General features: G+C 39.9%; 1 protein-coding gene across 5 annotated transcripts in view; it reads right to left on the reverse strand.

Moving 5' to 3' along the window:
* hdac11 (histone deacetylase 11) overlaps positions 1-15,924 on the reverse strand; it is a 47,451-nt gene that overhangs the window by 18,837 nt on the left and 12,690 nt on the right. For all 5 annotated transcript variants that reach the window (XR_004933553.1, XM_036151873.1, XM_036151870.1 and 2 more), the window contains exons 6-8: positions 12,125-12,167; positions 8,371-8,447; positions 2,434-2,496 (exon numbers count right to left, since the gene is read on the reverse strand). Coding sequence is in view for 4 of the 5 variants with exons in the window: in XM_036151873.1 (XP_036007766.1) it covers positions 2,434-2,496; positions 8,371-8,447; positions 12,125-12,167 (183 nt within the window). In the remaining variant the exon portion in view is untranslated. The remainder of the gene's footprint in view (positions 1-2,433; positions 2,497-8,370; positions 8,448-12,124; positions 12,168-15,924) is intronic.

A 15,924-nucleotide genomic window follows, 5' to 3' on the forward strand; every position in this document is an offset into this window, starting at 1 on the left:
ACATTCTCACAACACGCATATATGTATGGCATTAATTGGGGGAGGCAACCGCAGGGTTCCATTGAATGTGGAATCGTCGCGGCAGCACCTCACTTTCTGCCAGGCACCCTTTCCACTGGGAGTCATTTTAGAGCGGAGCGCGGTTGGACTCGATTCACGTGCGGATTGCATCATTGTGCCATAGTAGTGTACTTGTATGCTTTAAAGAAAATTCGTCCATGGAATCAAGAATCAAGAGAGATCTGCTGGTGGATTGGTGCAGGAGCCGCAGGTAATGACATGTTGATGTTTCACAGTAAAATGTGATCTAAAGTCTGCACATGTAGGCTTTTACTTGTATACTCGACCGGATCCACTTTTCAGGCCGGATAGTTCAGGCGGGAAGTCAACTGACTTCCTGCCTGAACGATCCGCTCTCTGCTCTAGATTGACGTGGAGTCGGTGTGGCAAGTGGCAAAAATAGAATAGCTGCGTATTTTAGAGAATCGCCGGTGCTTCTGGGATGCTTTAAAAATGTGGTGCACTGCGCTGGGTGGAACCACTCTGACTGACGCGAGTTGCAGCGACCAGCTGCGAAAGCCTGACCCTTGGTGGCTTTCTCTGCCCCCATTCGCATTTAGATGGAGGGTTCTGGGCCCTCCCAGTTTTAAAAGCACTCGAGAACAACATGCAACAACACAAAATTTTAGCAGGCAGAGGCCGGCTCGGGATTTTTCTCACACCCCTCTTCTCCATTTGCCATCCGGAGATTGGGGCCTGGAGAAGGAGCGGGCCACCTGGTCGGGGTCTGGGCTGGGGTTGGCCGTTGGGTCCCGGGGGTCGGCTGGGGCTGCCGCTTTTACTCTCCCCTGGAATGTAAGAGTAGGGCTTAGGTATGGAGGGCAGGGTTTGGGGGAGGAAGCACCTCAGGGTACTGGGTAGGGTGCATAGGGGTTTCCCGCCAGGCACTCCCCTCTTTGGCCCTCCCAGTTTTTAAAGCACTGGGTGGACTCTGGTTGGCTGGCCCGTTCGGTTCATGTTGGCCCCATGGATGGGCCCATGGGACATCTGGACTGGGATTGGGGCAGGAGGTTAGGACCGGAGTATGGATTGGGTAGGTCGGTCGGTTTTAGTGATCCCCCCTCCAACTTGATGTTGGAGCTCACCAACCAGGTCTGTGGAGGTCGTCACTTTTCTTTAAATGGGCAAGAGCTCCCACAGCTGGGTCCGCTCCGGCACAGCTGGCTGCTGGCGGAGCACGTTGGCTCGTTGCCGTGGCTCCCAGGGGCTTCGGCATTGTTGCTGTTGGGGGTTTCCTGGGGCTCCTCTGTGCTCTTCCCTGGGATGGGGGAGGTAGCTTTCCCTGTGTTGGTCCCTCTAGGACACCTTTGTTCTGGGGGTCCCTTCGGGCATCTGGGGTTGTGGTTCCCCTGGCATCTGCCTCAGTTCTCTGGGTCTGGGGGTGGGTCTTTGGCTCCTCACAACCACTATTGAACGTTTTTCTTATGAATATACCTTACATACACAAGTGCACTCTCAGAAACATCTACAGGCACTTGGATTCAGGTGCTTACAGATTCACTTCTACACAGAAACCCCCCTATTATTATCTTTCTATCTAGGTGTCACTTTATACATTCCGTAGTAAATAATACTGCATACTCTTCAGTGATGGTATCTAGGCGTTGGTTGCTTGTACCTGTGATATTTTATCGGTTGGCTTTCTTTTTATATCTCTATTTGCAGGTATAGAGGCATACTCTGAGGATATTACCTTGTTCTCTCCCTTCCTCTCCTCTTTTTCTTTTACCTTTTGTCCCTTTTAGTATTTTGTCTCATCCTTTTCTCTTCTTTTTTTCCTATTCTACCTTCCTGTTTCTGTGTCTATTAAACGTGAAATAGTCCCAGCATAAAATCTAATAAAGCTTCTGGTTTATATTAATCAAGCAGAGCACTATGGTGATGCAGTAAGGCTCCACTTGTTAAAGTAATATCTGTTGGGTTCTCTTTGGCATTAAAACAACAATTCTTAATGCTCCATTGCCAGACATTACACAAAAAAAAATATGTTTACATATCTGCTGTTATTTGTGAAGTTCTTTTATTTTTGTGAATGGGATGTTGCTTTCATGTACAAATATACATGTACATTTTGTATTTTTTTAACTCACCCTGCACAGTCGATAGTTTGCCCTTTTTAATACATGTACACCAAGATTCTTTTATTATCTTTTTGTTTTTACTTTGTGTGAATCTGTATGTTTCCTTTTACAGTTTGCTTTGCTGTAAATGATACTTCCATACTATTCTATTCTGTTTATCAGAAATATATTCAAAAAAATATAAAGAGTTTGGTCAACTTTGATCACACACAAGGGCATTGATTCTAGCAGCAGTAAAAGGGGAGATGGCTGGTGATCAATATGAGAGGAGGTATTGTACGTATTGGCTTACTTGATGAGCATCAAGGTCAATGATGGTGGCTCTGGACATGCCTTCCACTCTCTCAAAAAGAAACTGAGAAAAGAAAAAGAAGAAATCAATTTTCCTTTTAAAACACTGAAAGCTTCATGTGAACATTTCAGTCATTCATTTTTTACAGCAACACCAAGATATGTTGCAATTTTCTGGTAGCTTCATGACTTTTCCTAGAAAAGTGTGTAAATATAAAATATTTTGTTTAATGAAACAAGGTTAAACGTCCTATATATCACTACCCACATATATACATGTTACACAGTGCAACGTACAAAATATTTTCAAATTTATACAAGCTAAATATACCATAAAAACCATGGAATACTGGCTGGACAGAATGTAAGTAATGGCATCCTATAAATTGGGCATTTAGAGATCTGCTAATTAATTCACATTTGCCAACATTTGAATGATTAAAAGTGTGTTATGCATTCTGCGCTCTCTTTCTCTGTCATTGTTGTTCTCTGTCATTTTGTTGTTTCCTTACATATACCTGCTTCTAACAGCCAGTCTCTGCCAGATTGTTGAAAGCCTTCAAGTGAGTAGCTGTCCATAGTTTGCATAGCCTGTTTCCTGGCCTGGCCTTTTTTTGGACTTCCCCAATACACCTTGCCCTCACCTCATCAGCTATACTCTGGACACGACCTGGACAGTTTTTTTTTTACAAGGATTCTGACGGCGTCAGAGCTGTCTGACATCCTCTGCTTGTCCACGCTGTGTACTATCCATGCTCATCTCACGGACCTCTGCCTCCAGCCTTCTCTGCCTATCATACCCTGCTGCGAGCAAACTGCTGTCAACTAGTGATGGCCAAATGATGCCTTATAAAGCAATGAAGCGTTCCAGCCCACTGCTTTGCCTAAATGTTCATTACTTGCTTCACCCAATCAGTTAGGAGAGTTCTGCTGAAATTCCCTCCTTTCCCCAAATTGATTCAAATGGTGCAGTCCCACATTGATAATTTGCAGAACTAGCGCGCTACACATTATCAATCTGGCTGGTCAGGTTATAGGGTCAGGGTTAGGCCACAGAAACGCTTGAAGATGAATGGAAGTCTATGGAAGTCAATGCAGAGTCCTCACTATGTACATTAAACAAGGATGGCCGTGTGTGTGTGTGTGTGTGTGTGTGTGTGTGTGTGTGTGTGTGTGTGTGTGTGTGTGTGTGTGTGTGTGTGTGTGTGTGTGTGAGAGAGAGAGATAGAGAGATAGTTAAGAGCAACTGTATATTAAAGAAAAATTTAAGTAAACATGTACTAACCTGTGATAAATTGATTTAAATGTGTAAAATTGGTATTTCAGGTATGTGAACTAGAAGGACATGCTGTAGGTCACCTTCAGGATGTTAGAGGTAGGTAACATGAAGAGGTGGAGACCCAACTGCTGCACCTAAACTAAAACAGTTAAGTGCCTTGGAGTCTCTCCTTGGGGAAGATTACAAACCCAGAGAGGAGGAATGTCATGATTTATATGAACCCGAACACAACCACACCCAAACAGAGCTAGTTTAGAGAGTTTAATGAAAGTGGTGGATAGTGGAGGATGAATAAACCAACAGTCTGTCCAGGGCTGGAGCAGGAGGCTGTTAATGGCTGGAGCTGGCAAGCAGGATGGAGCCGGAGCACGGAGGTAGCAAGACCAGCAGCACGGCAGAGTGGAGATTTGGAGCCAGAACCACAGCAGGATTAGCAGCATGACTGAGTGAATACTTGCAGGACCGGAGTGGGAGCAGAACCACAGCAGGCAGGCGGAGATGAAGGGAACTCCGGCTGGACAAGAACAGGTGAGGTGAGCAGTCATGAGCAGTAGTGAGCAGAAACCAACAGAACGAACCAACAGGGAAGGGCTAACTGAAGGGAGCTTAAATAGGGAGGATGACAGGTGTAGATGATTACTGAGGTCTGGAACCGGAGCTTGTATGGAAGGTGGAGACTGCCAAGAATGTTCATGGTGCAGCAGGCAAAGCTGCACCATGACAAGGAAGGAAGAAGAAGAAGTGGCAGTAGATGAGATCAAAATGTACAAGGCAAGGTGATCAGCAGGACTGAAGGACAATCCTCTGGTCTGGTGGAGAGAGAAAGAAAAGAAGCATCCTCTTTTGGTACGTATGACAAAGCGATATCTGTGTCCCCGATACCTGTGCCGCATCTGAGAGTTTTCTTTTTGTTCAACTGCAGGTGATATCATGACTCTCTATATACAGTTAAAGGGACAGTGTGTAACTAATTAGGCTTTAAATGAATAAAAATCAAGTATTGCTTTTAAAAATTCATATTCTGGCAAAATCTTATAACCTCACATCAGAAATGAAAGCGTTCTCATAACTTAGAATTAGTAGTTTATAAATACATAGGTGTTGGTGCACCCACAGGGAGGTGCCATGTTGTGTCGCTATTTCTGATTTCAGAAGCCGAAAGGGGACAAATTGTTAGCCTTACGTGTTTTCCCTATCTGTCTTCTATATGCCGACACGCTGTCGGTGGTGGAGGAGCATAAAACAAGCAAAGACGACCGTAAATCATTCTTTTTGCCATTTTCTGTTGAAATGGAGAACCAATCATAGCCTTTTCCTAGCGAGAGGGAAAAGAAAGTAAACAACAAAAGAAAAAGTAATAACCGGGGAAAAAACGAGAGTCTATATTGGCGTAGCAATTATTACCACTTGGAGTGGAGACAACTTTGAGGGAGTGCGGACTCAGAACTGATGCAGAGGTTGCTGGCTTTCTTGGACAGGTAAGTTAATTAAATATAACAGTGAAGTTTATTTTTAGCATTATGTTAGAAAGAGTAGTGTAGTCCAGCAACTACTCTGTCCTCCCAGCAGATATGGGTGATTTTGTTTGAAGGGTAAGTATACAGTACGCGGAGGGACATTGGAGCGACCTGTTCACTGTGTGTAGTAAAGCAACAAGACCGGCTGGGTCTCTTTCCTGGTGTTTATAGTCACATATTTTAGAGCCCAAATAAGCGACTGCACGTACAGAAACAAGCCCAAAAAATTGTGACTCACGGAATTTACAAGGGACTTGATAACAGTGCCAAAAACCATTTCACACGATGATTAGCTATTAGCAGTAGCTAATCCGTGCAGGACATGTTTACATTGTCACACTTATTATACTCCGAGTACTGCTCAAGTACACAACTGGTAAACTGTTACTATACTATACCTTTTTGTTTGTATTTACATACAGTGCAATAACCTTTTACATTGATGCCAGGAACCAGCACTTTGTTTACATTTATCCTGGGTGTGAATGTCTTTGTTTTTCTTTATAATGAGAATGAAAATAAAAGTGCTGTTGTATTCAACAGAAATATATTTTAGGTGAAATTTTAACATATTTTAATGATGCACCAGGTTAGTGAATAAAAAACTCTTGACTCTAGTGTCCAAATAGCAGCTGTAGATATTTCGGGTGTCCTTTGTATTCTACCCTGGATCTGTTTGGGTATTCTGCCCCACAGCATGTTAGTGAAAGCAATTGTCTCAACATTTAAAGAGAGGGTTTGTCCTTGCAGCTGTCATTAACTACCAATACTGTATCAATTTGCAGCCGAATGTTAATATAATACTAGTATCAACATGTTGGATAACTACATAGTCATGTAAATCAGGTAAATGCTAAAAAAAACGTTTTTGATACTAGCAATCAAATTTAATAAATTCAATTTTATTTATAAAGTGCCAATTCACAACACAAGGCACTTTACCAAGTCGGTGCAATCAAATCATCCAGGAAGATTGGTCAAACAGTTTCCTCTCTAAGGAAACCCAGCAGATTGCATAGAGTCTCTCCAAGCAGCATTCACTCCTCCTGAAAGAGCGTAGAGCCACAGTGGACAGTCGTCTGTATTTCCGATGGCTTTGCAGCAATCCCTCCAACTGAGCATGCAAATTTTAAGATTGGATTGAATAGAAAAGAATCAATTCTAAATCTTTAGAATCGGAAACCAATCGATTCTTTAAATTTGAATTCATACTCAGACCTATTCTATGTATTCTTTATAATGTGAAAATTGTTTATGCAGTAGAGAAGTCACTGCAAACTGTATGATGTGTCTTGCAATTTAGGAATCCATACACTTCAAAAATCATCATCTTTATCTGAATGTCTTTCAAACTTGAATGATTTGCACCTTGCAAATTTACCATTTTGTCCACAACAACCCTGGGACTTTTTAATTCTTTTCTGTGCCATCAGATGGCTAAATTACAGCCGAGAAGCAATATCATTGTTAAAGCATATAAAGATAAACAGAAAAAAATACTATATCCTCTACTTTTTGGCTTGTTTTTTGTACAGTGGGCTGACAGGAAAGGGTAGAGAGAGGGGTAGAGACATGTGGCAAAGGACCACAGGTCGGATTCGAACCTGGGTCGGCCATGTCTCTTTTAGTATATACAAACAAACTAGTCCCATTATTCAGATACAAGGAGAAACTGCAAATTTCACATCCATGCAGGACATTACAAACAGAATCTTCAAAATAAGACTAACATCCATGGTGTTCTAGTGTTGATTGAAAACGTAATATGCCAGATGACACATATGTTCTGGAGGCGCCGACAGGTGAGACGTTCTTGAAGCCGTGTGAGGTGAGACACGTGGGAGAGAGATGCTTAAAAGTTAGGTTTAACTCTCAGAAAGGCAGTTTCTGAGAGTCAGCAATTTACATTACATTTTGTGTGTTTAAAATGCTATAAAACCAAAAGTATTCATGAAAAAAATAGGGACTTGTTTATATATATATATTTATATATACAAAATATTAAAAGCCTCCTCCTTGAAAGTATTTAGAAAAGACAAACGCATGACAGTTTCTGACCCACTTTTAAAGCCTGATAAAATAAGTGTGGCTCTGCTAGTATCGAGATCAGGCCAGACAGGTTAAAAAGGTTAAACATGGGCCCACATTAGTAAGGAGTTTTCTCCTGATAAAGTCCTCTAGTCTGTGTGGTTGAGACACATTGTTTGGAGCCATCTGTGCTGTCACCGTGTGGAGAATCCAGAGAACCTCCGCTCATAACGTAGGTTCTGATCCGCAGACAGCACGGAGGTCATTAATGGGAGTTGCAGAACTGTTGTCCCTCTGAGGTAGACCCACTGATAGTTCTGCTGTTCTGGGACCAGAACAGCAGGACCGACTAATAGCTGTTGTCTATCTCTGACCATTCAAAGTGGTAATAGCGCTTTCTAAATGTGACTTCACCGCCCAAACTCCCAACATTTTCATTTTTATGCTGTTGTTTTTTTCCCACAAGGAGCAACAGGCTGCAAAGTTGCTGTTGTTAGCAGGCGTTAATCATGTCTTAAACTGGTTCTCTTGCTCCCAAGTATTGCTAAAGAAGCATTTTCCCACAAAAACGGCAGCACTACTTCTCTTGCCGTACCATCAAGTGGAGTGATACGGAATAACCAATAACATCAGAGCTGATTGGCTGGCTGTATTTTTAGTTGTTAATGTATTTAATAAAGCACAATACAGTCATGTGACCATTTTATTGTGCATTTGAGGTAGCATTAAATGGGCATAGGAAATTTAAGACCTATTAAAAAAAGTAAACTTGAACATTATAATTCTATAAACTTGGAATTTTTAAGTCCATAAATTTTGAATTTCAAATTCAAGACTTTTTAAAGACCCCACGGAAACCCTGATTATATATGATTGGATAGAAATATACCCCTTCAATCTGCCAAAATGCCTTTGGATTCCTTCATTGGGAATAGGTGCTACATACACAAATTACTTCAAATTCTGATCATGAAATGGGTTTTATTTTTATCAGAGGTGGAATTTTAATATTTCTTTACATTACATTTTCAGAAAAATGGGTCATGGCTGAACGTGACTGAGAATCACACTTCTACTGTCATGGTAAAATAACCAGCGTTTGTTTGAGCCTTACCCTGATGGCCAATGTGATGTCAGCATAGGCACAAAAGCCTCCTCCCTTGTCACTGGAGCAGTGGTGGAAGCCTCCCCCTGATAAAACACAACCAGGCTCAATGTCAGGGCTTTAAACAAGCTAACCACAATTCAGACTTGGAATCTAATTTCAATGATGATATATAATACTTTATTTTTTCTGAGTTAATCACATCTCATAAAACTTTTATTTTCCCTATAACAACATCCAGTGTACTGGCACCTTAATAAGACTATTTAATCATAATTATAATGCATGATGAGTCAAATCTGACTTTTTTCACATCTACTGTAGTATAATATTCACAGCTTCATGTTATGCCTCCACAGTTTTGCTATATCCCTTATACTCCCTGCACTAAATAGATTTTCTTTTGAAAAATGCTTTGCTATACAGTTTTGTTCAAGCACTGGTTAAACATCAAGGCAAGCAGACCTACAATGCAGTACAGGATACTAATGAACCCTGTTGGACAGCAAGTAAAATATGATTATTTAATGTCTGCCTTCCAAAACCAACTGCTATTAAAATCTCATTAATTTATGCAATTTACCAATCCGAACAGATTTCTTGCTTCTTGATGCTGAATGATTTTCCATTTGATTCAACAAAAGGTATATAGTCGCCAAGTAAGCATAAAATGAAAGTTTAATGCTGCTCTTTCCAACTTAGTCAAAAATAAATGACCCTAAAACACATGGAAACATTTTTTTCATGTGTGTGAAAAAAATTTTATTTTTTTAAATACTTACACAAATTACAAACTTTTTACACAGTTTAATTTTTTTTTTTTTACACAAGTTACAATTTCTTATTGTTAAAGTCTGTTCACAGACACGATGCAAAAATCTATGTGCAAAGCTCAGCTGTGAGTTTGAACTTACATGCATGAATTTTGACTGGAGTTTTCTTCCTCTCAGCTGATTGGTCAATGTCATGTCCATCACAGATTTCACATTTGATGGATATATGCACAACTGTGCCTACACCCCCAGCACTCTTAACTCCTCCCATGCAGCATAAAAGCAAGAAGACTTCAAATCAAGCTCTTACCCCTAATAGCGTACTTGTGCATTACTTTTCTGGGAGCACGTTCAACTGAGTTTTGAGAAGCTTGCTGGCAAGTTATCCCTCCACACGCTTGTTCCTTTGAAGAAGCTCAGCTCAGCTTTTTACCGATCGATGACCGGATCCGAAGTGGACCCTGGTGCTAGAAAATCTACTGGACATTTTCCAAGGAGATGAAGGCATTCTCTTTTTCTTTTTTCTTGGGTTTTCATCATTTTTGCTTCCTAAACTGAAGTAAAATGGTACCACCCTGAGACGCAGGGTTAACTGTATGTAATCTTATCGCAGTACAAATACAGCTGATCTGTGAAGTTCTGTTGGAGTTTAAAGCAGGCTTAGGCTATAAAAAGATTTCCCAAGCTTTGAACATCTAACAGAACACTATTCAATCCATCATCTGCAAATGGAAAGAGTATGACACAACTATATATATACCAAGACAAGGCCGAGGCTAAAGTCTTTTGGCATGCAAGGGAAACCTCCTGCAGACTTTAACTCAGTGGTGGCGTCAGCCATCTTCTATGGTGTGGTCTGTTGGAGCAGCAGCTTATCTGGAGCTCTTGGCTAAAATTCCAATAAAATATAGTTATGTTTGTGGTTGTAATGTTACAATATGTGGAAAAGTCCAAGGAGTATGGCAACTTTTACAAGGCAATGTATATGTCCCCCTCCTGATTTGGAATGAATTGCTGGGATGGGATCATTGTTGCTGTTCAGATTGCCCTGCATTCTGATTGCAGAATAATGAATCTATTTGCAGTATGAACAATCCAGAAGTTTTCAGTTCAGTAGATGATAGTCAGTAATGATTGACCAGGTTTAACAGCAGCATAGTAACTGCCAATTATCAGGAGTGATTGTAACAGGTATAACATTGTGTCAACTCTCACATTTGAGAGTAGAGATGCACCGATTAGAGCATTTTATTGATTTCCAGCTGCCTATATTTATAGGCTGACTTGCAGAGTACGGATTGGCTGAATTTCACAAATGACTCCTCCTTTTAATACATAAAGCCCGTAGACTAGGGCTAGATCCAACATGTTGACATCGGTCAAACCAATCCCAAACTTTAACAGGATGAAGGCATGTTATGAAAACTGACAGGATTTTATCCTTGTCCAATCAACTCCTTGTAACTGGATAAGAAAAAGGTAAAAATGGATGGCGAAAACCTTGAAAAGCACACTGGGAAACGTAGCTGTTTGGCAGATATGTCTGTATGGCAGTGAATATCAGTATTTCGAAAGAAAATGAACAAAGTTGCAAGGTTTTTACATCATGTGTTAAGATTCCAATATACTTGTGGTTGTAATGTGACAAAGTGTGGAAAAGTTCAAGAGGTATGGATACTTTTGCATGCCACTGTAGATGATCCTGAGGGGGATTGGGGAAAAGAAACTGGGTCCAGAGATCAGGGAGACAGGATTGAACAATAACCAACATAAGCTATTAAGGTTAAGAGTCTATGAGTCTCTAATGACTACCAGTAAAAACTCTGTACTGCATTGTTATAGCCGCAAGACAGTTTAAATGGACTGAAGAAGGGTAAATACAATTAGATTAAAGACAATAAAAGATAGAAGAATATATGAAAGCATGTACAGTGATGGTCCAATACACGAGGTTCCAATCAACACCATTTTCAACCTGCCGTGTTGTTATGGGTGTTGGCGCCATCGCTTAAAGCGGCAGATGATCCTGTCATCACAGACAGTTTGGAGGTGTGTCCTGGCAGATAATCAGCAGCACGTTATAGAGAAAATGTTTCCAAAATGTGCAGCAAACAACAGAAGGGCCAGAGTTGGTTGAAAATAAATAGGATCAGTAAGGCTCAGCACATGATCATATATATAATACCTGTACTATAATACCGGATTCATTCATTGGAACCAACACCAGTAATCTGGAAAAGTAAAGGATCAGCAGATGTGGAGTTTTGCATTCATGACTTCACAAAGATTTCACAGTCTGTTGTAGATTTTACAGTCCATTTCACACCTTTAGCTGAAACCTTTATCAAAAGACCTGTAATTTGTAGATAAAAGCTGAATAGCAAAAGAAAGAAACTGGAACTAGGCGTTTGCTGCATGAGGACGACATGTCCAATGACTGAACCGGACCTTGACTCATGTCACACGGCTTTTGACCAATGGATTTCACTGGACTTGCTTGTTAAATTTATTCCCTATTTAGATGCAGTAATGCATTCAATTCTTTGGATTGCTCATTTCTTTATCTTTTGTTTCAAAGCCTCTCCGTATTCCCTACAAGATGCTTAAAAATAAGTAGAGGTTTAGTCCTTGCTACCACCTACAGAGTATCCAATGAAACTTGGGATTTTTCTGATGTTCTATATCTTCATCAAGGGATTTGAGATTTAATGATCATCACTGATTCATTTTTCATTGTGATTGTGTTGACAATTAGACCTTGCTGTGTTTGGAGAGCTATCAGCCCTCTAGTATCTATTATACCCTTTTGCTTTTTTTTCTAACTTTTATATGCCACTGATCACATTGAATACATTTAAATTACTTCATAAATGTGAATGGTTTCTCATAGGAATCTGACAGTATTAAATGTAGAATTTAAGAAAAAAATTAAAACCAGGCAAAATGAAAGCATAAAGTGAGAAAAGTGCATGCCTCTGCTGAAAACTCACCAACATTTATAGCCCATCCTCGCTCTACGGCCAGCTTCCCAGCCTGTGGAAGAAAGTTCGGTCAGTATAAATATCCATCCATCCACTGCCTATCCCCACCATCCTTGCAGGATGGCGAGGAGCTGGTGCCTCTCTCTAGTGGACATTGGCTGGGAGGTTGAGCAAACCTTGGACAGGTCCCTCACAGAGCTACACAGGAACATAGAGGACCAAACAGCCATACAGACACACAGGTTCCAACCAAGGTATCTAGAATACAATTACTCAACACATAACACATACAATTTGAAACAAATGGGCCACATCAACAGAGGTTCACACCGGATTATTTACATAACCACCTTGTTTCTTGACTGAGGACAACCTCCACTGAGGAAGACCCCAGGCTAGGATTCAAGCTCAGGGCCTTCTTTGTGCAAGGCAACAGTGCTACCAGCTACAACGCCATGATAATATCTCTCTTAGTATCTCACCAGCAGCTTATTATTAATAAGCTGCTGTGATGTAATAGGTTTCAAACAACAGCAGACTGTCAATGAGTGATGGAGCTCACACTGTCCTTATATCTGAAATATTTGGATATGTAGTTTCTTTTTTTATGTATATAGTTATTACAGCTATGTTGTTTTGATACTTAAAATTATTTACTAGGCTGTAAATGGCTGCAACCACTTAATTTATTATGGAATACAAATTGAGGGAGGGCGTAAGTATGTTTGTCTTCATCCCACACCTTTCCAATTTTTTTCTTCTTTTGTATTCTGACACCAACTGAACAAAAGTCGAGTTGCCTCCAATTTAAGCCTTTTTGCTGTCTAAATTGCAACCCTTATTTCTGCTCTACATGATCACAAAAACAATTTAATTGACAAAATACAATTAAAATTGCATGTGAGTTCAGGGATGTGCAAAATATGAACGGTAGGATGGATGGATTTAATTACTAATAAACAAACAAAACTCTTACCCAAGCCTCTGAAAGTTGCAGCTGTTACAGCAAGTCATCAAACTTGGCAGCATTTTTTCCTCATTCCGTCATTGTTCAGTTTTGGTGATGAAGTGTTAGTTTTTGCCTCGGTTTGCTGTTGTTAGTGACAGTGGTGGCATTCTACTACTGTAGCTATATTGCCTTTCTGTTATCTGGTATTTGTGTGTCCGTTCTCCTCTGACATCAAAATGACATATTCATCCACACAACTGCTGATGCTTGCTGGATATTTTCTCTTTTTCAGAGCGTTCTCTGTAAACCTGAGATGGTTGCTTGTGAAAATCCCAGTAAATCAGCAGACTGAAATATTTTCACCAGCCCATCTGGCACCAACCACCAGGTTATATTCAAAGCCATTTAAATCCCCTTTATTCACTGTTCTCATGCTCAGTTTGAACTTATGAATGTCTTAAAGGGCAACACCCTTTAAGCTTTATATATACTGTATATACACAACCAGAATATAATAGAAAAGTTTATTTAAGTAACTCGTTTCATAAAGTAAATTACATCATGTAGGCTATACACAATATGTTTTTAGGCCTTTATTTTTGGTAATTATGATGATTTTCTAATTACAGCTAATGAAAATAAAAATCATTAAGAAAATAAATTATACAGAAATGTGGGCTTCGAAAAGGTAGGTTTAAAACTGCTTAAAGGTTGTTTGTCTTTTTCAAAAAGTACTTACAAACAATCATCAGAGTACACATTTTCATTTACTGAACATGAAAATCTAATTAAAGTGAAGAAATTAAAAACAGGAATGCCAAGCTAAGATTTTTATAACGTGTAAAGGATTTATAAAGTGAAAATGGTATGAGCACAGAATTTATTTTGGTGTCAAAGGTAATTTGTTTGTTTGTTGTGGTAATCAGTGCCACCTGCTGGCGTAAATGGATAACTGCATTTGGCCAAAATCCATAAACGTCTTCGGACTGTATAAAATGGGTTAAAGGTATAATTTCATGCAAGTCAAAGGACACACCACAAAGTGAGATTGCTCATGTGGATTCCCTTAATGCATCAGGTAGCTACCATCTATCTGGATGACTCACCATGTGTTAACAAGCAGCTGAATAGGTCGAATAAAGTGCTGTGAGTAACTAACATGTATTTACGCAACATCTAGCTAAGTTCAGAATGCACCTTACAGTGTACAATAAAACTCTCAACATTAATCACTATACATAAATATTTGTAATACAGGTGAAAATAACCTTTTTAGCCAAGTTATTTTTAGCAATTCAGATTTTAAGTCCAGAGATACCCATTTTTTACCTCATCAACAAGCAACACCATTCATAAGGAATAAACTGAAATTATAATTACAGGCAATCTGTCTTTCCTGGACATAATACAGTGCTTTCCTTTTATGTTTAAAACAAGACTATAGTCTATAGTCAAGCTGATGGAAGGAGATTGTGTGAAAATGCCAATATGGCTCTCTGGTGCATGTGTAATAACCCTCATTAGCATGGATGCTCACACCCCGGTCATGACTCTGACACTCCACTTTGTCTGGGGGAAAACAAGAATATCTTACAATAGCTCTTTGATTTCATCTCCATCATCCCCCGACTCAGAGTGCAAAGCTCTGGATGAAACAAACACCAGATCTGATCTCATTTGCCTTTGCATCTGGTACAAGCACAACAACAACATCAGCTAAAGCTTCTCAAGGGCCAATTTTCTTCAATGCAGATAGTGTGAGGGACAGCCCTGAGTAGTTGTGTTTCTGATGATTATGGCCTGTCTGATTTATGTATTTTGTGTTGCCATCCAAAAATGCTAAACAGCAGAAAACTGCACTTGACATCACTGCTTGTAACATAAAAAAGATCTATATTTCCAGATCTATTTTATTTTAACTTGAGGGGAAGCTACGTTAGACCCAAACAGAGAGCAGTTCTCCCAACTGTGTTAACTGTTCTGTACTCCTGCTACCACTGAGAGAAAAAACTGTGCGGTGGAATTTGATACTACAGGTGGTTTGGTGCCAATTTTCTTACACTCACATCTGCACATTTAAGCTCATTAGTGTTTGTCACACACTGCTGCAGTATTTCATTAGTTTCCTACAGTGACATACCAGTTTCAGAGATCAGCTGCTACTAAACTATGAAGAAGTATGTTCCTACCATCAAGGATGGCCATGCTTGTTATTTGCTGTTATGGGTGACAGCTCCTAGAATGCCCGTTCACAACATAAATATATCCACAGTGTATCATCTTATTTTTTTTATTTTATTTTTCAATTCTGTGAATGCCATAAAGCAGGGGTGTCAAACTCATTTCTATATTGGGGCACTTTGGCATCATGAAGTCATTAAAAGGGCCGTTGCACCTGTATAGATGACGCTTTTGATTTCATAATTTCATAATTGCAATTCAATTCAATACAATTTTATTTATATAGCGACAATTCATGAAAGTCATCTCAAGGCACTTTACAAAGTCAAGTTCAATCAGATTATACAGATTGGTCAAAAATGTCCTATATAAGGAAACCAGTTGATTGCTTCAAAGTCCCGACAAGCAGCATTCACTCCTGGAGAAGCGTAGAGCCACAGTTGACATAAAAATGTATTTCACAATATGATCAAAGCAGCAGGACAGTTTATCCGCAACAAAAAGTTAATATTTGGGTGAGTTACGCTTTAGACTCTCATCATTTTGCATCACTTTTTCTATTTTGGGACACCACTGGGTTGTGTTGGGGAAAAACTGATATCTAGTGGCAGGAAGCTGTTACTACACAGTTAAAATAAATCAACATTCGCTACAAGGAGCACAGTTTTAGCCACTTTAT

Source organism: Fundulus heteroclitus, chromosome 20 (assembly GCF_011125445.2).
Source record: "Fundulus heteroclitus isolate FHET01 chromosome 20, MU-UCD_Fhet_4.1, whole genome shotgun sequence".
Taxonomy (NCBI): domain Eukaryota; kingdom Metazoa; phylum Chordata; class Actinopteri; order Cyprinodontiformes; family Fundulidae; genus Fundulus; species Fundulus heteroclitus.